At 52.3% G+C, this 21,259-nt stretch overlaps 6 protein-coding genes across 8 annotated transcripts; 5 read left to right on the top strand and 1 right to left on the bottom strand.

Annotated features, from left to right (window-relative positions):
• Positions 1-224: 224 nt before the first annotated feature.
• On the top strand, positions 225-1,345 carry PV05_01129 (60S ribosomal protein L23-B). Its single transcript, XM_013466085.1, has 4 exons — positions 225-312; positions 420-470; positions 659-819; positions 876-1,345. Exons 1-4 carry the CDS (start codon positions 299-301, stop codon positions 1,070-1,072), a joined length of 423 nt encoding a protein of 140 aa, XP_013321539.1. The 5' UTR covers positions 225-298; the 3' UTR covers positions 1,073-1,345.
• Positions 1,346-5,887: 4,542 nt separating this feature from the next.
• On the top strand, positions 5,888-9,446 carry PV05_01128. 3 transcript variants are annotated; one of them, XM_013466083.1, is made up of 5 exons: positions 5,888-6,591; positions 6,640-7,125; positions 7,175-7,402; positions 7,447-7,483; positions 7,533-9,446. In XM_013466083.1, the coding sequence occupies exons 2-5, from the start codon at positions 6,716-6,718 to the stop codon at positions 8,574-8,576; spliced, it is 1,719 nt and encodes a 572-aa protein (XP_013321537.1). In that variant the 5' UTR covers positions 5,888-6,591; positions 6,640-6,715; the 3' UTR covers positions 8,577-9,446. The 3 variants fall into 3 exon arrangements, with proteins under 3 accessions (XP_013321537.1, XP_013321538.1, XP_013321536.1); XM_013466084.1 differs by having other exon boundaries at positions 5,888-7,125; positions 7,533-8,545; positions 8,606-9,446; XM_013466082.1 differs by having other exon boundaries at positions 5,888-7,125.
• A 488-nt stretch (positions 9,447-9,934) lies between these two features.
• On the top strand, positions 9,935-11,471 carry PV05_01127 (uncharacterized protein; the record flags this gene model as incomplete). The annotated part of the gene is made up of 4 exons (XM_013466081.1): positions 9,935-10,079; positions 10,153-10,355; positions 10,424-10,518; positions 10,616-11,471. 4 exons carry the CDS (start codon positions 9,935-9,937, stop codon positions 11,469-11,471), a joined length of 1,299 nt encoding a protein of 432 aa, XP_013321535.1.
• A 682-nt stretch (positions 11,472-12,153) lies between these two features.
• PV05_01126 (uncharacterized protein) lies at positions 12,154-14,318 on the top strand. Its single transcript, XM_013466080.1, has one exon. It carries the CDS (start codon positions 12,385-12,387, stop codon positions 14,143-14,145), a length of 1,761 nt encoding a protein of 586 aa, XP_013321534.1. The 5' UTR covers positions 12,154-12,384; the 3' UTR covers positions 14,146-14,318.
• Positions 14,319-14,468: 150 nt separating this feature from the next.
• Positions 14,469-17,080, top strand: PV05_01125 (uncharacterized protein). Its single transcript, XM_013466079.1, has 3 exons — positions 14,469-14,849; positions 14,906-15,297; positions 15,348-17,080. Exons 1-3 carry the CDS (start codon positions 14,684-14,686, stop codon positions 16,344-16,346), a joined length of 1,557 nt encoding a protein of 518 aa, XP_013321533.1. The 5' UTR covers positions 14,469-14,683; the 3' UTR covers positions 16,347-17,080.
• PV05_01124 (uncharacterized protein) lies at positions 16,993-21,212 on the bottom strand. Its single transcript, XM_013466078.1, has 2 exons — positions 20,747-21,212; positions 16,993-20,681 (listed from the first exon to the last, which is right to left on the bottom strand). Exons 1-2 carry the CDS (start codon positions 20,846-20,848, stop codon positions 17,934-17,936), a joined length of 2,850 nt encoding a protein of 949 aa, XP_013321532.1. The 5' UTR covers positions 20,849-21,212; the 3' UTR covers positions 16,993-17,933.
• Between the last annotated feature and the right edge of the window lie 47 nt (positions 21,213-21,259).

Genomic DNA, 21,259 nt, shown 5'->3' with positions numbered 1-21,259 from the left:
AGCGTCTTAGGTATGATCATCGTGATGCTCCAAAATGATTGCAGTGGGTTTCACATGTCGACATCAAAATTGTACGGGTGGGTGCAGGGGAAGAAGGGCAAGCTGACATGCGGGCAAGGCTGCTGCTCGCTGCGCAGATTTGGTGGCCTCATCACGTGATTGATTGCCAAGATTTCTTCTTGGCAGAAGCCCGCACGCAGGATTTTTGGCTTCGGCGCTGGATAACGACTTCGTGGTTTGACTGCATCTCAATTCTCAGAAACTCGAACGAAATCACCCTGATTCTACGACCGTCAAGATGTCTAAACGAGGGTACGTGAAAGACCAATCTCCGCCTGCCTCGATAACATCCAAATGAGGCCTTGGCCCTCGAAATGCGGTTCTTGACACAACGAATGCTGACCATTTCTCTGTTACAGTCGCGGTGGTGCCTCTGGCAACAAGCTCAAGATGACTCTCGGTCTTCCTGTGTACGTAGTACCGAGCCTTAAGCTTTCTCCCGATTGCAATCTTCCCCCCGATACCAGACTGCGCATGAAAGTATAACACATTGAGACGGGCGAAGTGGCGTCCATACAAGCGACATGTTGGTGTTGGGAGAAGACGGCATTCGTGGACAGCAAGAGATTGAAAGCAATGAGCTAACAGCTAATCATAGAGGAGCGGTCATGTCATGCGCAGACAACTCCGGTGCACGAAACCTTTATATTATTTCGGTCAAGGGTATCGGCGCCCGACTGAACCGACTGCCTGCCGCCGGTGTTGGTGACATGGTCATGGCAACCGTCAAGAAGGGAAAGCCTGAACTCAGAAAGAAAGGTACGGTTTCTGGGCTATGTGTTGAGGCAAAAGAGAGAGGCTCATATTTCATCTAGTCATGCCGGCCGTGGTGGTACGACAATCGAAACCTTGGAGACGAGCCGATGGAATCTACCTCTACTTCGAAGACAACGCGGGTGTTATCGTTAACCCCAAGGGCGAAATGAAGGGCAGTGCTATCACTGGGCCAGTCGGAAAAGAGGCGGCTGAGCTGTGGCCCAGAATAGCCAGCAATAGCGGTGTTGTCATGTGAGCAGGCAAAAGACACGGAGTTTGGGACAATGGAAACTGCTGTATCTATCACAAGATGCGGGCTGCATGCTTACTTGGCGAGAGTGAAGCTATGAAGTATGCATAGGCCACTCAGGTCAATGATACCATGAACAACTCAATACTCGATTCCTCCGTTTGGACATTGGTCATGCGAGGCAGGAAACCTAGAACGTCGGGCTGCTGAAATGGATGTCCAGCCGTATTCACGCCCGACAGTGCTTGACCAATTCGACGTCATCGATCTTTGTGCGTATTTATCAGGGTACTGATGTCTCTACCCATCTGTGTGTCCCTTGGTGTGAATTTCCGTCGGTGCGCCAGAGATTGACATGAAGCTTTTTATCCCCGCCTTATCCTTCCATTTCGCACTGGGCAATACAGTGGCGGCCGTTGTTGGTCGATTGCTGGGTGCCAGACGCACTCCCAACCATACCGAGTATATTCAGATTGACTGAAATTCAATGCGCTCGCAACCTTGCCTATTGATACGTGGCCCTCGTTTCGTCTGGCCGAAGCCAGTGTTGGTTGCCAGGCAGTTCACAGGGCAAATCCCTGCCTTTTTTTGAATACGCTGGCGAGCAAGGTGGATCCCGCTTTCGATTGAAGATCCAGCTTGTACCGAGTAACGACTGACATATGACCTGGTACATAAGCATCGGCAGTGCAACCTCAAAATGGAAACAGAAGGCCAAGACGAATTGAAGCTAACAGTGTGGTGGTACTGGTACCTGCAGAGTTGGTATCCACATATCACATTCCGTGCAACACATTCCACCACAACACGTACTAAATCCAGCTGCAAACCCGTTCGAGCTGAGATCTAAAGCGATTTGCTTGTCGCAGTGTGCAATCATAATGTCTCGAGCACGCAGTCCGAGGAGGATCTGGGTCGATGAATTGTTAAGATGGCAACTGCTCCGGCGGCCAGCAGAAACAGAAAATCCGAACACCTGAACAGGATGCCCGCTGCGTCCGAGAAGAAGGTATAGGCTGGCAACCCTTCTCAGCCGGGGAGCCAACGAAGTCGGCATCGACGACTTGCTACCTTAAATCTCCTTTGGCAATTCTGGGACGATTGACTGGTGACGCGGTCGCTGCCCTGGAAAGGATGGTTAGCAACAAGTTCTTTGCGTAACTTGTGATGCCGCTGCTGATACTGATTTCGATCTGGGTTTATGTTTCGCGTATGGAAGCCTGGATCACATTAGTCTTCCGCTACCTGTTCAGTGCTGTCCAGGGTTCCTATTATGTTCTCAAATCCGTCGGGACACGCAGTGTTACTCTATTCCACAGTGTATTTGGTGCTATGGGGTCGTTCTTTCACTCCAGTGTCAACCGGACTTCCGACAATCTGGCTCTCAACACAACCACGCCAAGAGACATACTCTGTACAAGCTCCTTAACGATATGTCTAGCATCTTGGTTACATATTTCTTGTGCTTCAGCGAATCCCTCAACGCCTCCATGCGTCGTCGACGCCTTCAACGGCACTGCATTGGAAATAGGACACTGGGCTAGTATATCGGCGTCTCCGAAGCCCCTCGTCAACACTTTTTAGCTGGCCAGCATTCCACTCAATTGCCAACGCAGGAACACCCAGCTCAATCGGTTGATTTTGTGAACAAGACCCTGCTTGTTGACACCCTCCAATAATAGAGTCGAGGTCTCTATGCCAGTGGTCAAAGCATGCACAACGTCACGCTTGCAACAAACCGCTTGGTTAATGTCATGATATAAAAATTTGGCGAAGTCAACAAATCCCTGCAAACTGCCCTGGAGATAGACTTCGGATGGTGCTGGGGCTCAAGAAAGAAAGGTGACCAACGCCATAGTCTCTGGGCTTTTACAGACACTTGACGTCCAGATTCTCCGTCTAATCCACTCGATCGACAAATGTATTGCCCATCTCGTGGAAACCTGGGAAGATGGCACCCATTTCTCGAACTATGCCACACAGAGTCGCCAGCTCATTGACAAACAGATCCGGCAAAAGCAAGGATACTTTGGCCGCCGTGACTCGACACGCCACAATGTAAACACCTCACAGTCACTGTTGAGCCTCCTACTGAAGATTCTCAGATGGCTCGCGGAATCTAAGATCAGACTAGACCGCCATCGAGAAGACGTGGATAACGCCAACGCTGCACTCTCCCTATCTCACTCTTTATCCCATATGTCTGGCATAAACCAATTGCTGGCTATGTTGCAGGATGTCTTGACAGGACTCAGCAACGTAAGTGGGAGGCCTGCCCTTGCTCAAGCCCGGCATCGGGGAGGGTTTGAGAAGGAGATGAAATAGGGTGAAATCAAGGTCCCGCCTATATGATCGCATCGACCAAGATGCTCCTCGCACGAAGTTCGCATTTTCATATTCTGACAAGACAATCCGCCCATTAAATCCTCCTGCGACCTAGCCAGTAGACTTTTGATACTCAGCATCACCACGTTGCCCTGGGTGAGAGACCATACATATCTAACTCCACGGCTTTCACTTCATTAAGATGGGAAGCTCACAAGTTTATTGGTGATTTCCTTCTGCATAATAGTACGGAGACGATTCAAGCACGTTACCTAGCTCTTGCTAGAAGGGCTACTCGCGCCAACATCCAGTTCGTCAGACAATAATCACGAGTACTGGAGCCAGGTTGGGTTCAGTGGAAGCAGAAGACTATGGTGTCGATTCCAGGGTCCCGATGGGAGTGTATCGTGCGTTGAGCAACGTATGTGCCTCCTCGCTCCTACTGACTTTAGGGCGCATCCTTCATCTCTGGGATGCTCTCACCTGCACATCGCACTCATTTGTGGAATGGACTGGTCCAGCTCCCATCCATACGGACGCCCCTCCGTTACTGGGAATCGGTATAACCGACGACATGAAATCTGCAGCCTCAGGAGTATACCTCAGATTGGCTTTGTGTGGGGCACGCTCGACAAATTGACGGGTCTTGGTTCTCGGTGTCAACCAGATGTCCCTTCCCACGGCGTGACATGAAGAAGGACTGGCATCATTCAAATGCAAATGTGGTGCGGTGCCTATGGACCGTACGATCCATGAGACGATCTCAAGACTTCTAATTAAGCGAGAACCAAGCACAAGGTCGAACTCTAAAACCCACCGCAATCGAGGTACCCACCAGGCCTAAGTTAATGGTGTATCTACTATCCCGAATTCTCCAGAGACGAGTGGCAGGCCAGTATGTGCCATTCATGACAACTACTCCTGGTTCCTGCGCCCGACCTGACCGTGCCCACGCCCGCCCTAAGCGGAAAGACAGTGTCCTGAATAACGGATGCTCCGGACATTTCACTGGTCATCGGATTTTCCAGAGAAGAGACGGGGCAACGTGTTCTTGCAGCTATGCATCGCCAACCGTTGGGAGTCAGCCAACGCGCTGCTGGGGTCATCCTAGCTCGGTTTGTCATGCAGAGACCTAATGTGAGAGTCTGCACGAGCCTGTGATATTCCATATTCGGTCATACCAGGGGAGGCGTCGGAAACTAATACCTGGACCTTTCCAGGCAGAAAGTCATATAACAATGACAAAACACATGATCTAGGTGTCGAGTCTATCCTTCTACCATCGTCCGGTGGTGGTATCGACGCCCCCTGGCTCTTGCCACTCGCGCCGCATTGGACCAAGAAGTCCCAGCCCCCAGCCCCCAGAACGTCTGGAGGCTATACTGGCCGCATCCGCAAGCTACCGTACTGTGTAAAGCCCCAAAGTGGCCTACCACCGAGAGAACGGATAGAATACAACAAGACATTGAAGCTTTGCCTTTGTCGTCTGCGCAATACTCCTGCTACTCACTCGAGACAAGCTGTTACTTGAGGGGTGTATTGGCGAGATGCTCAATCGGCTGCTGCAGGGAATCGGTTAGAGCAACCGAAGACCCCCACCGAGGTGATCCCTGGTATGCCCTTTACTACCTTAGTCCAGGATGGCCTGTAGATGAGCCAATCAGGCTCAACAGTCGAGCGACGGACAGGCTTCATCAACAGCTGCCCTTTCTGTCGGTGAGTTTGGCTAGCTCCGCGCCCGGTTACGCCTTCTTTTCAGCTCGACCTTGGCATTCAGCGTCTCATGATTTTCCAGGCGGTTTCATTTCTTGCTGCTTCTCAACAAGTTCATCTTCTCACTGGACAGCCTATGAAAGCGCCTGACCAGTGCTTGACAGCCCGCATGTGGTCAGTGCGCACCGCGAGGCTAATTCATTTACAGTGTAAGGTATCCTGACGCTGGCCCAGTCATCTTCTCTTGTGTTAGGCTGTTGCCTTCTGGCTCTGCTAATCCGGGAAGAGCACCAGCGGTTCTGGCCCGCTGAATTGTGCGTCAAACACGAGCGGCCTCCATTTTTGGCATTTCACGAAAGGTCAAGACATCCCCGGAGTACCAAAGTATGATCTAACCTGGGGATCAGGTCTTAGGTCACTCCATCTTCATGGGAACTAGTTCCCCTCTGCATACGCCGTCCCATTCCCAAAGCTTTGGCTTGCTGATCTGCTGGCACCCCTGCTTACGGCCCTTGTGTCATCATTCGAGCTAGACGTCGGCGAGACGGTCATCTTGAAGACGAGTCGATCGATCTCATACCGATTTACCACCTCTATGGGCTTTTTCGCAAAAGGGACGTATTCAGGTAGGTAAGGTTAGAGAAAAATGACCTTCCCAAGGTTTTCTTAGTCACATCAGGCCAAGCCCAGAAAACGCCAGCTGCACGGCGACCCGCGGGATCCTTTTTCAAACCCTCCACCATGGCTGTGACCGGCATGCCATTAGTTACCGGTTGGATTCCTGGTCTGTGTTATGCTGGTCGCAGTGTGTCTACCAAAGCCAATCATCACTGGTATGACCGCTCCGATTTCCACTTGACTTCGAGGCCCAATCCAACACTGCCTGTCCGAAGTTCACAGACCAACAAAGTCGACACCCCTGGAAGATGCCGCCTGTTCAACAAATGGAGGCTGAATTGCTCGTTTCCCATTGCATGGTTACTCTCACCATGCCCCTCAATATACCTTCGCAGTATCTTGAGAATGGTGTGTTTCCAGCCGCAAGCACACAGCCGCCACGAGGGCTATTTCCAGCACTAGGCACTGGTACATCTAGCGACACGATCCTCGTGGCAACCTAAGTTCCATTTCCCCCATTTCCGCTACCACTGCTCTGGTTCCAGCTGTACTGATATGACACATTGCACATGTTTCCTTCTGCTGACAACTGGGTTGTGGATGACGGAAATCGAGTGACGCCTCCGTCATACGATTGACTTCTCTCCTCACCCAGTCAGATCTACCCTGTCAGTCTCCTGCCCTACCTGGGTCTTCTCGCGTCCCCAACCTGCTGTGGGGCGGATCTCTCCTTCAGCCTTATCATTAATACGAGCTTCTTTCTCTACCCGTTGAAGCTGACTCTTGCAATATACCTACCTTCTTTTCAAGAATGAGTGCGGGACTTCACCTTGGTTGAGGCAACCTCTGTGGGATTTTTCTGGCTCTTTGTACGTACTTTGCGTATATTAGCTTTGCTTTGGTCGAACATCTACCAGGGTCAAGCTGTCCGAACCCCAGTACACCTCCACCGAAGCTCTAATTTGCGGCCTCCTTGCCAAACTGGCGCGAAGAATGGCCGGAGCTGGGGGACCGCCGCGAAAAAGCCACACCAAGTCACGCAAGGGTTGTCGAACATGCAAGAAGCGACACATTCGTTGTGACGAAAATTTCCCCCAATGTCGGAACTGTACCAAGCACAACTGTCGATGCGACTATATGGACCTCCCAGCGGCTGGTGAGGAACCACTCAAAGGCTCGAAGCCACCCGATCTCCTTATGTCGCCGGAGCTTCAACAGCGACTTGACAACTGGCGCATCACTGGAGACCCTCCACTACTAGAGCTTCAAACGCGAGACAAAGTCTACTGGACTCGGTTTTCCACAATTGATCTTCGTCTGATCCACCACGTTGTGACGTTATCGACAGATATGCACAATAGGGGCTACAGTACTTGTACAGTATGGGGATCGAGAATCGGCTCGTAAGGGGATCTGTCTCGTGGACAGGGGGTTGCACTAACTCGGTTACAGGCTCATCTCCGCCGCATTGTCGCACGATTTTGCCATGAGCGCCTTGCTTGCTCTATCAGCATCCCACCTCGCGTGGCAGACGAAGAACAGCGATACAGACAATTTAGCGTATCATCACCGTGGCGTGGCTCTGAAGGGCCTTCATGAGGCAATTGGCGCTTTCTCGCGAGAAAACTCTGAAGCGATCCTCGCAGCCTCTATTCTCCTGTCGTGGCAAGCAACAGAATGGTACGAACATCCAATCACATGTAGCTCGTGCTGATTCCGAATAGGCGCGGTTGGGCATCTCTGCAGCAAGGGGTATCAACAGTACGTCGTGCGCTTGTCTTTGCGTACACAATCTATTGACATGTCGCAGGTAATGAGCGCCATGAGGCCATGGATACACGAGTCTGAACTTGCGAGGTATCTGCAGGACCAACGCACAATGGCAAGGGCCGGGACCCCAGCTACGCCGACGCTACCACACACACAGTCTTCCATTCCTCCCGAGGATCTGCGCAGGGTCGAGCAGATCACTACGGCCCTACATAACCTGCAGTCCCGACTAGTTAACAGTGAGGAACTTGCAGACCATGCAAGATACCTGGCCGAATACCTACAGCAACTACAGCAAGACGTGCGAACACGCAGCCCCGAGCAGGCATTCACAAAATTACAGCCTTTAAGAGACTTCATCTTCTGGCTTCCACCACTCATTCTACGTCCAGGAGAATCTGATCTCGCTCCACTAGCCTTGCTGTCCCACCTCTATGCCAGTGCAATCGCGGTTGAGTCGATGTTTCCTGAGATTGGTGGAGCCTACCTGGGAAGCATGTCTGTCCATCCCCTCGAGTGCGTCCACGAGATATTGGGGGCGAGACGGACGACACAGCCACACGACTCGGGGGTGCAAGTGGCTCTGTCTCTGATCGATATCCCCGTACAAATCATGACCTCCTACCGGTTGAGGCAACGACACAACAGCCAGAGCAGTCAAATGATGGATATGTATCGATATTCACCCCAAGGAAGCCCTTATACAACACCGAGCCTCCCTATGTCTTCCACAACATCGGATGTCTCGACAGCATACACACATTCACCTCTTCACGGTCCCGGGACCCTTTCACAATCAGGATCATCATATTTTCAAGCTACGCTGGGCCAAGGGGATCCGAGGCGAGAACCATCTGTGTCATCGTTGGGACGCACCCATTCGATGAGTGAGCGGTCATTGGGTCCTGGCAGCCCACATGGTATGGCCATGATATATGGGAGTTCTCCACAATACCCACGAAGCAGCCACGAAATGCCTGGGTCAAGTATGGACTACTTTGGGCAAAGCCAAGCACCGTACAATCAATACGGCAGCATGGACATGAATACTCGGTTCGTCGCTCCTTCGCAACTCTGGACTTGACGAACATCACGGCTGAGTATTCATCCTAGGACACCACCGCCAGCGATGCCTCCCATTATGCAACAACAACACCAAGACAAGGGGAAGGAAAGACATCGATGACGTCGGAGGGTCGTTGATGACGTGAGACATGGCATCCCGGCTACTAATTTGCTACTATCAGCGAGGCGTTGAGTAAGGGCGAGCAGCGAATGGGATCAACAGGAACGATGTTGGGCAAACGAAGGGAAAAGACCTGTAACCACGCCCGAAAGGTTAAAAGTATTATCTTCATGTCTTCGAAAGGCGTTAGCAGGCTCTTGAGTTTCTATCTGACGTCGGTCTTGGGATGTGGTTGCTGAACTTACTGGCGGCTACAGGGGCAGCAATTTCTGACGTTACTTTGGGTTCTCCACGGTCTTGGGGATGGGAAGTAATCCTCTGGTACCGAGTCATGGAGATCGTGGGACGAGGAAGAGCCTGTTTCGGCCCTGTATCCCAGGCAGCTCCTTCAACAGAGATCATCTGTTTTGGTAGGCTTGTTCACTGTGGAGGAAAGCATGATGTGATACCGTTGTTGCCGTCTCGATCGTGATAGGAGTCTGCAAGGGGTCCCAACCTGCCGGGTGCTGCCACAGCTGCAGGATATCTGACTGGTCCTCTTCGAACTTCAACAGTCCGCAGCTGATAACTCAGAGCTGTCGAATGTATTCATGCGCTGAAGATCATGAAAGAACGGCTCAAGCGAGCCTCAGCCTCAGTCTCAGCCTGCTTGGCTTGATGATGGCTTGCCTGCATAGAGTGCGAATTTGGCATCATCTGTCACCTTTCCTAGGTACAGAACGCCTGAAGCCGGCGAACTGGTTGAATGCAGTAAAGTCCAGTTCTATTGCGCGTCAGGCATCCACGGGCGGTGATCTTATTACTGATCGTGGTCCTTGGTCACCCAAATGAAGTCCAATACCCTGATAGGTGACTGGAGGAGCGACACCCCCTTTACAGATGCCAGGGCTTCGCTGCACGTGGCTAGCCATCGCACGTTGGTGTTTAGGGTTGCATGATGCGGGTCGTCAGAATCCGATGCACCATACGGCAGGATTCGGCAAAGCTGAACGTGCGGTGGCAGCCAGAGTCACATTGATCGCATATGGTAGCCTTGTCCAGACATAGTTGGCGGGTAGGGAAGCGCGGCGTCAGAACAAAGGTAGCATTGACCAAACCAAACCAAGGCCGACGAGATCATAAATAGTACTCAAAAAATAGAGAAACCCTGGGTACCAGGTATGTGAAGGGAAGAAGATCTGCTTGTTTACCACTGGAAGTGTGAATCTGCAGCGTCATTCTGCTGACATACTCCGTACATCCCTGACAGAGTAACCATGCGTGATGCGAAACCCGAGATCCACGTCTCTCGGGCTTGTGATACTCCGTTTCGATTCTTCACTCAGGATGGACACGAGGACTTCCAAGGAGCTCTTCCACCCTTTGTACACGTACCTGCAAAGACTGGGGTGGAGTGGGTGAGTGGGTGAGTGGGCATAACAGAACGACGTGACCGTTGACGGTGGTGTATTGTGCCTGACCTGACGTGGGGAAGATTCGTCACTCCGGAAATATCACCATCCTCCTTCGTGCCTCGCCGATGTGCTTGTCAACACCAACACCAACACCGCCACAGTCTCACCCACAGATTCGCTCCCTATCCTCGAAAAAGCGTCTCATTACACCCGACCTTCCGGTGCGGTATCCATGGCTGAGGACGCTTCCAGCGGTGGCTGGAGCACGATTGAGTCGGACGAAGTAAGTTACTCGCTGTCCCGCCTCCGGACATCCGTTTCGCGACAGCTGACCGCTGACACCTTGTCCAGGGCGTCTTTACCTCTTTAATCGAACAGCTTGGAGTCAAGGGTGTCCAATTCGAGGAGCTGATATCATTAGAGCCTGACTCGATCCGTGCTTTGAGGTAACGAGAAGATCGTGCGTGGCGCCCGCACCCCTTCTCTCTCTGCCACTTTCGCGTTTGTGGATTGTGCTGACGTTTTGCTGCTGATCTTGCGCAGTCCCGTCTACGGCGTCATTTTCCTCTTCAAATGGATAGGTTCGTCGTCGGACGACAAGGGCGCACCGCAAGACGGTTCGTACGATCCTGGCGCGGTTGAAGATGAAGGACTCTTTTTCGCAGCTCAGACCATCCAGAACGCCTGCGGCACTCAAGCGATCCTATCGGTGATACTGAACAATGATGCATCGAGCAATCCATCGTTGTCGGGTGCGGTTGCAAGTCAAGCTAGGATAGACATCGGGCCTGCGCTGCAAGAGTTCAAGGACTTTACAACCGGGTTTGACGCTGGTCTACGAGGAGAGTCGCTCTCAAATTCGGACTTGATCCGGGAAACACACAACAGCTTTGCGAGGTCCAGTCCGTTTGCAGACGAGGTTCAGCGCGACCCCAACGCCGGCAGCGAGGATGTCTTCCACTTCATTGGGTATACCTGCCATCATGGCAAGCTCTACGAGCTGGATGGGTTGCAGCCCTATCCCATCTCCCATGGGGAGTGCACGCCTGAGGAGTTCCCTGAAAAGATCATTCCTGTTCTCCAGAGACGGATTGAGAGATATCCGCTCGGTGAGGTCCGATTCAACCTGATGGCCGTTTGCCAGGATCGAAGAATCAAAGCACAGGAGTTCCAAGATTATGAAGGCCTGGCTCGAGAACGACGGAAACGAGCCCAGTGGGACTGGGAGAATGCTCTACGGCGGCACAATTTTGTCGGCTTCACGGGCGAAGTCCTGAAAGGGGTGGTTGCAATGAAGGTTAAGGACGGCTCTTATGATGCCTGGGTCAACGATGCTAAGAAAGCGACGGAAAAGCGACAGAGAGAGCGGGCCACCCGAGGCGAAGAAGGTGTTGTATGATTGATGATGGATCAGGACTGGCCACCTGGGAAGGGAGTGAAGATTTATTGCTTTGCTCCTTGCGCTATTCAGGAATGTGCGATAACAAACGAATCTTGCTTGCTAAGGCGAGCCAGGATACTAGTACTCCCGACCTAGATTCAGGCTAGATCCCCCTTGTGATCCCTACTAGGTAAAGGTGTATGATCATTCTTCGCAGGAGCAACTACAGCGTTTGCTCCATCGCTCCGAGTGACAATAGATCGATTACTACCTAGGGATGACGGCCGTGACAGGCACGACACATCCGGGGTTGGGTAGCTAAGTACCTTACCTAAGGTAGGTAAAGTTGATAGGTCTGCTGTGTGATGATGAACACTAGGCAGGTGAATTTTTCCCCAAGTGGCTGCCCGTAGGTGCCCCGTCACCCAGCTGAGCCAGCCTAGGGAGCCCGTAGGTACCTGCACTGTACCCAGCGTGACCTGGTAGCCAGCGAGTACTGTGTGTGCTGGCTGCATCAGGCCAGAGCCAAGGAATCAAGGGCGTTAAGCCTATTGAGGAATAGAGAGTGCGCCACGAACCTAATTGGACTTGGGAGGAGGAGGAATACTATTAGCCACAGTGCCACGGCTAGTCACCCAGGAATAGCGAGCATCTACTTTGTACCGGACCATCCACGTCTACAATCAGATTCTTCCTTATTGTCACTGTTTTGAATAGTTCTTTGACCCATTCAAACCATCGCTAGTATGAAGGCAGTCTGATCACTGCATTCTTCCTTCAATTCGCCTGCTGTCCGCCCCTCTGGCTTTCGTAGCCACTTTTTCTTACATCGCCCAACCACTACTGGCTCAGCTACCTTGTTATTCTCTCATCGAACGCATGGAAGCGCTCTCAACCTAAATATATCATCATTATTAGCTTCGACTTTGACATGTCCGCCATGGAAATAGACTCGGTTTGGCGGGCGGCCTTTGGAGATGCAACTACTCGCCCAGCTCTTTATGCCTCCGAAGAGCTAAACGAGGACGGCTTCCAACCTTTGAACGACCCGCAAAGCTTCGTGATGAACATATCAAATTTCAAACGCAAGCAACTCTATGCCGCAAGTGCCAACAACCAATTCGCCATGAAATTGGCTCAAGATGAATACCTCGACCTGGAACGCCAAATATCCCGCATCAAAGGCAAAGACACAACCAAGAACCCCCAGGATCTTCCGGCCCCAGATGTGTTCGAAGAACGAAAGGAAGCCGCACTCTATGGCTACAAATATGAACCCAATAAGCCAGCACTGCTCATTGCCGGCATTCCAGGACTTCGATCCGCGGATGATCTTAGCGAGCGGGAGAAGCATGATGTGCGACTTTTCCAAGAACCGTTCGAACAAGGCGGCTTCGTACCCAAGGAGCGAGAGTACAAAGCGATGGTAGCCAAAGGCAGGAATCCCAAGAACCTCGACGGCTGGGACCCAGTCGTGAAAAATGGTCAAGCGCTTTACCCCAAACAGCAGGTTCATCATGACGAGTATTCCATCACATATGTTAAGCGCAATGTCGATGAAAATGGCGAAATCATTAGACCTGTGTCGCCAGCCAGTGAAGCCTCGGGAGGCACGCCATCCATGGCAGTCGACAAACGCCTGACCCGGACCAGATTTGATGGTCGGAAGGTTCCACCCACGAGAGATGTGTCAGAAGCTCCGTCCGCCCTGTCAACGCCGAGCAAGAAACGGAGCAACACTCCAGCTACTGATGTTCGTGAAGATACTCCAACAGGGAAACGACGCAAGCTCAATGGCGTTGTGCCCGATGAGAATCGACCGAAGCATCCCAACCAGTATACCAAAGGCCGGCCAGGTTATGGAAATGTGCCACCAAACCCAGACCGTCCCAAACACCCCAACCAATACACCAAAGCTAGAGAGATGGCAGCTCAGAACACTGCGGCTGCTCCTCCTGCTCAAACCCCCTCAAAACCTGCTGGATCAAAACCAGCTTGGCAAGGTCTATCTGCCGACGAATTGAGAAAACGCAAGTGGACGGACGAGGAACTGCTCGAGGCCATCAAACAGGACTACCTCTGGCTGAGTATGGAAGGTCCAGCAAAGGCCGAAGAGATCAAAACCAAAATCCTTAACGGTATCAATCCAGTGCGCAGCTTCAGTATGTTGAGCAAGTGGGAGCAATGGAGAGCTGAGAATAGGGCCAAGAGACCTCGTACAAAGAAGGACGTGGCTGAAGGCACTCCCGACGCGGTCAAAGAGCCCAATGAGTCCTCCAGACCAAAGAGAGCGGCAGCAGCGAAGATCAAGCAACTTGCGGAACCAGACAGCGCTCAAACTACACCTGCAACTACACCAGCACCAGAAACCATCCCCAACGGCATTGTTCCGGAGGATATCAAGGGCTCAGGAGGAAGCAGCAGCAGGTCTACCAGGAAGAGAGGTGGACTAGATCTCAAGATGCTTATGAACAACGGCGATTCGGGAGATGAATTGCAACGAGGCACGGAAACTAGACGGAGTTCGAAGAGCTCCAGAGCTTCGAAACATGAAGGTGCGGGCTCGGACGAGATTGAGAAGGGATTCCCGGACTTGCTGAAGGAGGAGAGCGATTCCATGATTGTGGTCAATGGTAACCCGGAGCCACCTAGGAGACGGTCTTTGCGAAATATGAGAAGATCAAGCGAATGAACAGTACACAGGGAGTATTCATAGCAAGGCAGGACATGAGGTGGTGACTGTTTAGTCGCTTCATTCCGTCATTGGCGGCCAACGTACGCGCAACATTGGTACACCGAAAGAGGTTCTCTATAGGTGTATACATGTTGCATAGAATGCTAGCAGAGAGCCTCCTGCAATGTTACGAGTACTGGTAGGCACCTAGTAGGTTGGTGTATGATGGTCGCTGATTGTGGTTCCAAGTCCGGCGTTTCTTGCTCCGGGCTTGGCATAGAAATCCCGGCACTGCCCAGCCATTCTACCATCTTGCATCTTTCGTCTTTTCGAGCCAACTGCGCTGTCACCTTCACCTTCACCTTCACCTTCATGTGCCTGTAATCACGCGTTCAAGGCAACAACGACCACAGTCATCTCTGGCCTGCTCTTCGTTCCGCCTACCGTGTCACGTTGACTGCTTTCATCGTTGCTCGACCTTTTTACAAACTCCACCCTCGCATGGCGCAGTGTGTTTAATCGCCATCTTCGACTCCTTGCCTGTCGAGTATTCAGAATGACCAAGAAGAAGCGCCATCATCCCGACGTCGAGGAGGTTCTGTCGCGGCCTTGGTGTTATTACTGCGAACGGGACTTCGACGATCTCAAAATCCTCATCAATCATCAAAAAGCGAAACACTTCAAATGCGAAAGATGTGGTCGGCGGCTGAATACCGCCGGTGGTGAGTCCAAAGTTCTCATGGCCGAAAGTGTCCATCCACTGACGCGCGATTTCCAGGCCTGAGCGTCCATATGAGCCAAGTACACAAGGAGAACCTCACTGCAGTCGATAATGCCCTTCCTAATCGAGCCGGTTTGGACATTGAAATCTTTGGCATGGAAGGAATCCCCGAAGACATAGCTCAGCAACACACTCAGCGGGTTCTAACGAACTTCCATCAAGCCCAAGCTGATCGTCAAGGAGCTGCCGCAAATGCCGCTCAAGGTGGCCAAAATCCCACTGCACCAAAGAAGCCCAAGATTGAATCGGTATCTGACATCAAGAAACGGCTTGCGGAGCATAAGGCTGCAAAGCTCGCCGCCGAAAAGGAAAATGGTGGAAGCAGTGGGGCCTCGACTCCGGCTGCTGTAGCTCCTGCTCAAGTCCAACCACAAAGCCAGGGACCTCCGGTAAGTCGTTTGAAGCTTTGGGTGTCGCATTTGGGCTTATTCGGATCCAGGCCGCCTCTCCAGTGTACCCTGGATTTCAGCAACCATATGCAGCGCCACCTACAAATGGTTCGTACCACCAATCTTCTCCTTTCGCCCAACCACCAGCTGCTACTGCCTCGTATCAAGCACCTGTCGCCTATCCACCAGCTGGATCTCCATCCCAAGTTGGAGGCTATGGCCAGGCTACCTCTCCTCAGCCAGGGCAACCAAGCTATGGTCAAGTTCCTTCGGTAGCATACCCTCCACAACTTTATGCACAACCACCACAATCATCCTTTCAACAACAACCTTCGCCAGCTGGGTATCCTGCTCAGCCAAGCTTCTCACCTCCGCCATATCAGTATCCCGGTCAACCTTATCCAGCGCAGGTTGGACCACCTCGCCCTTACGGTACTGTCTCACCAGTTCCTGGCTTTCCTCAGCCACCTCCAGGGCATTTGCCACAACGTGCTCATTCGCCGGCCGCCCATCCCAATTTTCCTGCGCCGGTACGTACAGGCAGTGTAAGTCTACCAAATGCTCCAGGATTGCCACAGAGGCCAGCTTTTGGTGCTCCGCCTGTCAGTGCTTCTCAATTTCATCAGATGCATCAAGGTCAGATCCCTGCTTCACAAACTCCTCATGGTGTGCCACAGTATTCTCCACCACAAGCACCACCGGGCACGACTACACAGCTACCTCAACCACCCAGTTTGCCCGCGCCGTTCGCTGGAGACGAATCTCTGGACGATTTGATCAAGGGCGCTCGAGATCAAGCCGACGCTCAAGCCGCTGCGGCTGTTTCCGTCACCGCCACGTCGGCTCCAGCTGTTCCAACACCGCCTGTCGCTGCTCCCCCAGTCAAAGAAGAGGCTGCAGAAGATAAAGCGACGAAGAAGGACAAAGAAAAGGAGAAACCAAAATCAACCAGGTTGGTCTACTCTGATAATGAGACAAGTCCTGAAGAGAAGATGGCAATGATGCCCAAGTACGCATTTACTCCTGCACAGAAGAACATCATGGTCTAGACACAACATCACTTCCACAACGTCGACTCGATTGTCAGACTCGACACAGACCTTTCTCCGGCGCAGGTCAGTTCTGGCAAACAACATTCCAGCTAAGTCCTCCTGAACTGGCACCCGGCTGACCATCTTGCCACTTGTTTTGTTATCGCTTTCTCGCCATAATCTTGATTGGCGCCGAAGAGCTTTTGGATTGAATGGGTCTGGACAACTCCGCATCGGCGCCCTGGTGAGTTTATGGGTGAAAGACTTTGGGTTGGTGGATTGCACACTGACAAAGGGACGAAACATCACTCCTTTCGGCGTGGTGACGTATCGGCGCAGGGGAAGAAAAAAAGGGTTCGGCTCCCAAGGGACGGTCAAGGGCAGCATGAGCATCTTGATACCAAGGCTGCTTGCTTGTAAGTGCAAGACGGTTGGTGTCTCCTTCGAATACTTCACAGTTGTCTTTCAATGCAAATTTCTTCCTCGGTGCTGCTGCTTCAAATTTCCTTTTCCTTGGACCTCCTAAGCGTTGGAACCTCTCCGTAGGTGGCTCGAAATATGCTATGCCCGTGTCAAGCATGGTCTGTGACTCACGTCGAGTCGTTGGGGGCCGGAAGACAATCTCTCTCATCCCCATCAGCCCATGGAAGCCTTACTAGACTCGGTCAAAACGCTGTGCACCGCTTTCTAGGGCTTGCTATGCCATGCTATGCCATACTGTGCCATGCTATGCAATCTACTGGGGGCTATCTACCTCGCTACCTAGGAAAGAAAGAAAGAAAGAAACTACCTAATCTATTTACATTTGTGTGGTCGCTAGCACGCACGCAAAAAACACTTGGTCGTCATTCATGAAAAGAAAAGAAAAACATTTCGATTCGACCAAGGATAGCAGCCAGCAACACTGGTTCACTGACTGTCCTCACCGGCTTTTCCCAATGCCCCAGCCGAACCAAGCCAAGTCAAGCGGCGGGCATCATCAACACGAGGCGGCAGTTGCTCATTCTTGTCGTTGCGCTGTACAGTACAGCATTGAAGTTCACCTCGCTGCCCATGCGCTGCCCATGCGCTGCCCTGGTCTGATCTTGGTCTGGTTTTGGTCTTGGCCTGTCCATTTCCTGTCCCGGACGTTGCCTGTTTGCCACTTCGCCCACATCGGCCTTGCCGCAATACTGTAAGCACAACAAACAAGCACACACAAGCATTTTTGAACCCGCGCCTCTCTGCATCCCAGTATCATGTCGGGACGAAACGACGACGTTCCGTTGGTCATTGGTCGTCGGTCGTTGGCTCAAAGGTGATCTTGACCAATCTCCACTCCACTCCACCATCGCTGTCGCCAAACATGAAAGCAAATACCGACCGGACCTGGACCTGGGCCTGAGGACTGGACTGCTCTTTAACCTGCGCCTGCCCGCCTGCTTTTCTTTAGAGTAAAGCGAACATTCGGTTTCCTAAACCCCTCATATCACACCTCGCGTCTTTCTTGTCAAACTGGTCGACAATCCCTTGGCTCCCATCGAAGGACTTTTCTGACCCATACTCTTCCTCGTTCGTATCGTGTGTTCATTCTTTGTGCGTTTGAATTCCAACCATTTTATTTCGTCAACCCGACCCGACGCCATACCCCTCTCTCAACTTCTGCCTGACAGGCGCACTCAATCCACTGACAAACCGACTAAACCCCTCCTGCCCGATGAGTCCGACATAGCCCTGAATCACGCGCGCAAAACTCGCCCGTACCTCATTGTATTCTTGTCCCTGCTTGCCCTTCTGCGGGAACTGGGCGATCGCCGCAAAATATAGCGCCAAACTTGCCTCCATAGCCTGCGGGTTGCGCTCGATGACGTTGTTGAAGCCCAGGAACGCGGACGCTTTCTCGTGAGAGGTCGTAATCTTTGACATGCTGGTCAGGAACGGCTCGGCAAATTCGCCTAGGAAGGGCGCCAGATGAATGGGGCATGCCAGCCCCAGGCGGCCGAGAGCGGCGGCTGCATTTTCGCTGGCGGGCTCGGGGACTTCTTCATTCTTGATAATCGTGAGCAAACCCTGGTACAGAGGTTCGATGACCGGCGATAAGCGGGATGTCGGTGCCCGTGCAGAGATCTCGCCAATAGACCAGCACACGTTGGCGAGCACATTAAACCCGTTCTCCGAGTCGTCATCAGGCATTGCGTCGAGATCGAGCTGGCGGACCAATGTGGGCAGGAGTTTGGGCAGGTACGGGTCCAAGGTGTCGTAGAGGGCGATTGCGCAGTCGCCAAGCACGGCATACGCGGACTGACGAACGTCGGTGGTTGGATCCTCCATTGAGAACGAGAGGAGGTCGAAGAATTGTGGTTGAGAATTCTGGACGAGCGGCGCCGACTTCTCCGGAGATATGGCTTGGATGATGGCCGATAAGAGGTCCAAGGCTGTCACGATGAAATCCTTATCTGGTTGGTCGACGGTCTGACCGGATAAGAAAGCCATGTGTTGCTGCAGGTTGGAGTAGATGACCTTTATGCAGCGGTCGAAGATGGGAGGGGCGAATTGTGCAAAGGTGTCGCCGTACGCCATGGCAATATAGCCTAGGCAACCTAGCAAGGGGAACATCTCTCTGGAGTCGTCCTGTATTTTGTTCCATCGCTGGATAAGGACCGGCATGAGAAGGTCGACGAGCTCTGGCTTAGCCATGTCAGATGCGACACTGTCGGCCAGCGTCTGCAGGCAGTCGTAGAGGATGTACATGTTCTTGTCCTTGTACCGTTTGAAGCATTCCGTGAACTGGCGCAGAATGGGTTCAACATAAGGTTTCAGCTTATCTCCAGACTTCTCTTCGAGACTGGCGAAGGAACTAGCTCCAGCCTCTTGGACTTTCTTGTTCTGATCCAGCATGCGTTGTAGGAGGCCCTCCATCATAGGCTCAAAGTATCTTTGTTTGTCTGCTGGTGAATCTAGTCGGGACGCCCACTCGGAGTATCGAGCGAGACACCAGCAGGTGATTTGCCTGACGACAGGTTCTTCATCTGACAGCAAGGAGATCAGGAATGGGACGAGTTCCGGAAGGTGAGGCGACACAACATCCATGCAGCCTTCTGCAATGGCACCAAGAGCGAGTACGGCTGCTTCTCGTTTGGGCCAAAGGCTGTGCGAGAGATTTTCCTTCAGATACGGCAAGATGATGTTGAAAACGGCTGCCCCATAATTGACGGCGAAGACGTCCAGCGCCGCTGCAGAGCACTTTCGAAGACTCCAGACATTTTCGGGATCGCCATCGTCCCATTCCTCGTCGTCTTCTTCGTCCTCGATTTCCCCATCGCTGAGATCGTCATTCTTTGATGGCGTTCCATTGGTTTGCGGGGTGCCAGGAGTCTCTTCCTTTTCCGACGTTACACCTCTTCCTGCCTTGGTTTGAGCAAATTGAGGCTTGATATCTTCTGCCCGGTCTTCTTCGTCGGCGTTATTGTCGTCACCTCCGAGGCGGAAGACTTCATCCTCTCCGTAGACCATTCCAGCTAGCAAGACAGGAACGACTTTGTCGAGGTAAGGACCCATTCGGTCTCGTAGTTGCTCTTGTTCGCCAACACTCAGCCAAAACTCGGCCGCGTCAAGGGCAAGATCGGGATTTCCTGACGATTGCTGCTGCGTGAGAATGTAATTGATTAGTCCGTCGAGATGTGGCGCTAAGGTGTCCGGGCGAGCTTCGACGAGCTGGACAAGCGACTGACAAACAATCCTCCTGACCTGCACATCCGGATCTGCAGCTAACTGGAAAATGGTTTGCAAATAGACATCCAACGCCGAGAAAAGCACTTGTGACTTCTGCGGAATGAAGGTCTTCAGCGTAGTTAATGCGAATACCCTGATCTTCGGGTTCGGGTGCGTAGCAAATTCCAGTAATTTGGGCACAATGACGGCCATTGGTCTCTGGCCTTGGAACTCCTTGTCCAATAGCTTCCTGTTGTCCTCGCAGACCTTCGCGAGTGCCGACATGGCGCCCTCTTGGGTCTCGGGCGATACATTTCCAGCAGTATTGCCCACGAGCGACAATAACTCTTGCAGAATCTCCGGCCACTGGAGCAAGCCGCCCTGCGTCACTGTTTCAGTGATGACCGTTCCGGCAAAACTTCTTAATTGAGGGTTGGGATCTCGGAGGACTGTGAGCGTTGCAGCCTTGATATAGGCCAACTGATCCTTGGGGATGTTTGAGCAGAAGAGTTTTATGTGGTTCTTGAGGTTGATTGCTGCGGCGTAACGAATGAGGAAGAGACTGGGGGCGTTGAGACTCAGTTGTTGGCCCAACTGGGGTGTGCTGAAGATGTATGTCAGGTAATTCACATAATCGTTATTGTTCCTGGCGTTCATGATCATCTATGCGTGCGGCTGTCAGTAAATCTTTTGCTTTCTTGACCACGCCCGGGTCTTGTTTGACATACCAACTCGGCCTCTTTCTGTTTGTTTCTGTCATGACCACTTAATGAGTTCTTCAAATACTCGGACAGCTGCCTCAAAGCCTCCTCCTCCGGTTGCCACGCCATGACGGGCACCGTTGCCCAAAGGGCCTAGACACCAAGGAGTGGCGGACGCTGAAGCCGTGGAGAGGCTGGATAGAGAGTGTGGACACCAAGAAGGCTTCCTTGTCTGTCGAAACCGTTTCGCGCGGTGATGTGAACGACAAGTCTCGAGTCGGGGTGGCTATTAACGTGAATCCGCGCGGTCGTCAATCTTGGGTACGACCGAGAGGGAATTTTCTGGGGCGGGGATGGCAGAGTACGACGACAGACAGTCGCGAGAGCAAGAAAGGGTAGTGACCGACACTGAGCGCAATACAATCTCCAGGGGTCCCGGAATACAGAACGGGATATTTTTTGACCAAGAAGATGACTCTGGCAATTGGATTTGGTGCTGTTTGTGTACTGAAATCTTCGGCGCAGTTGTCTCTCTAGGAA

The sequence above is a fragment of the Exophiala xenobiotica genome, assembly GCF_000835505.1.
Source record: "Exophiala xenobiotica strain CBS 118157 unplaced genomic scaffold supercont1.1, whole genome shotgun sequence".
In the NCBI taxonomy this organism is placed as follows: Eukaryota; Fungi; Ascomycota; class Eurotiomycetes; order Chaetothyriales; family Herpotrichiellaceae; genus Exophiala; species Exophiala xenobiotica.
The sequence above is the reverse complement of the archived record's forward strand: the minus strand, read 5'-3'. Positions and strand labels throughout refer to the sequence as shown.

Coding starts and splice junctions, on each gene's coding strand:
- PV05_01129 (XM_013466085.1), top strand. Junction 471..658: donor ATGACTCTCGGTCTTCCTGT/GTACGTAGTACC, acceptor AGCTAATCATAG/AGGAGCGGTCATGTCATGCG. Junction 820..875: donor GCCTGAACTCAGAAAGAAAG/GTACGGTTTCTG, acceptor TATTTCATCTAG/TCATGCCGGCCGTGGTGGTA.
- PV05_01128 (XM_013466084.1), top strand. CDS start 6,716: ATGGCCGGAGCTGGGGGACCGCCGCGAAAAAGCCACACCAAGTCACGC. Junction 7,126..7,174: donor TGGGGATCGAGAATCGGCTC/GTAAGGGGATCT, acceptor ACTCGGTTACAG/GCTCATCTCCGCCGCATTGT. Junction 7,484..7,532: donor TGCAGCAAGGGGTATCAACA/GTACGTCGTGCG, acceptor GACATGTCGCAG/GTAATGAGCGCCATGAGGCC.
- PV05_01126 (XM_013466080.1), top strand. CDS start 12,385: ATGTCCGCCATGGAAATAGACTCGGTTTGGCGGGCGGCCTTTGGAGAT.
- PV05_01125 (XM_013466079.1), top strand. CDS start 14,684: ATGACCAAGAAGAAGCGCCATCATCCCGACGTCGAGGAGGTTCTGTCG. Junction 14,850..14,905: donor GCGGCTGAATACCGCCGGTG/GTGAGTCCAAAG, acceptor CGCGATTTCCAG/GCCTGAGCGTCCATATGAGC. Junction 15,298..15,347: donor CACAAAGCCAGGGACCTCCG/GTAAGTCGTTTG, acceptor ATTCGGATCCAG/GCCGCCTCTCCAGTGTACCC.
- PV05_01124 (XM_013466078.1), bottom strand. CDS start 20,848: ATGGCGTGGCAACCGGAGGAGGAGGCTTTGAGGCAGCTGTCCGAGTAT. Junction 20,682..20,746: donor AACAGAAAGAGGCCGAGTTG/GTATGTCAAACA, acceptor CCGCACGCATAG/ATGATCATGAACGCCAGGAA.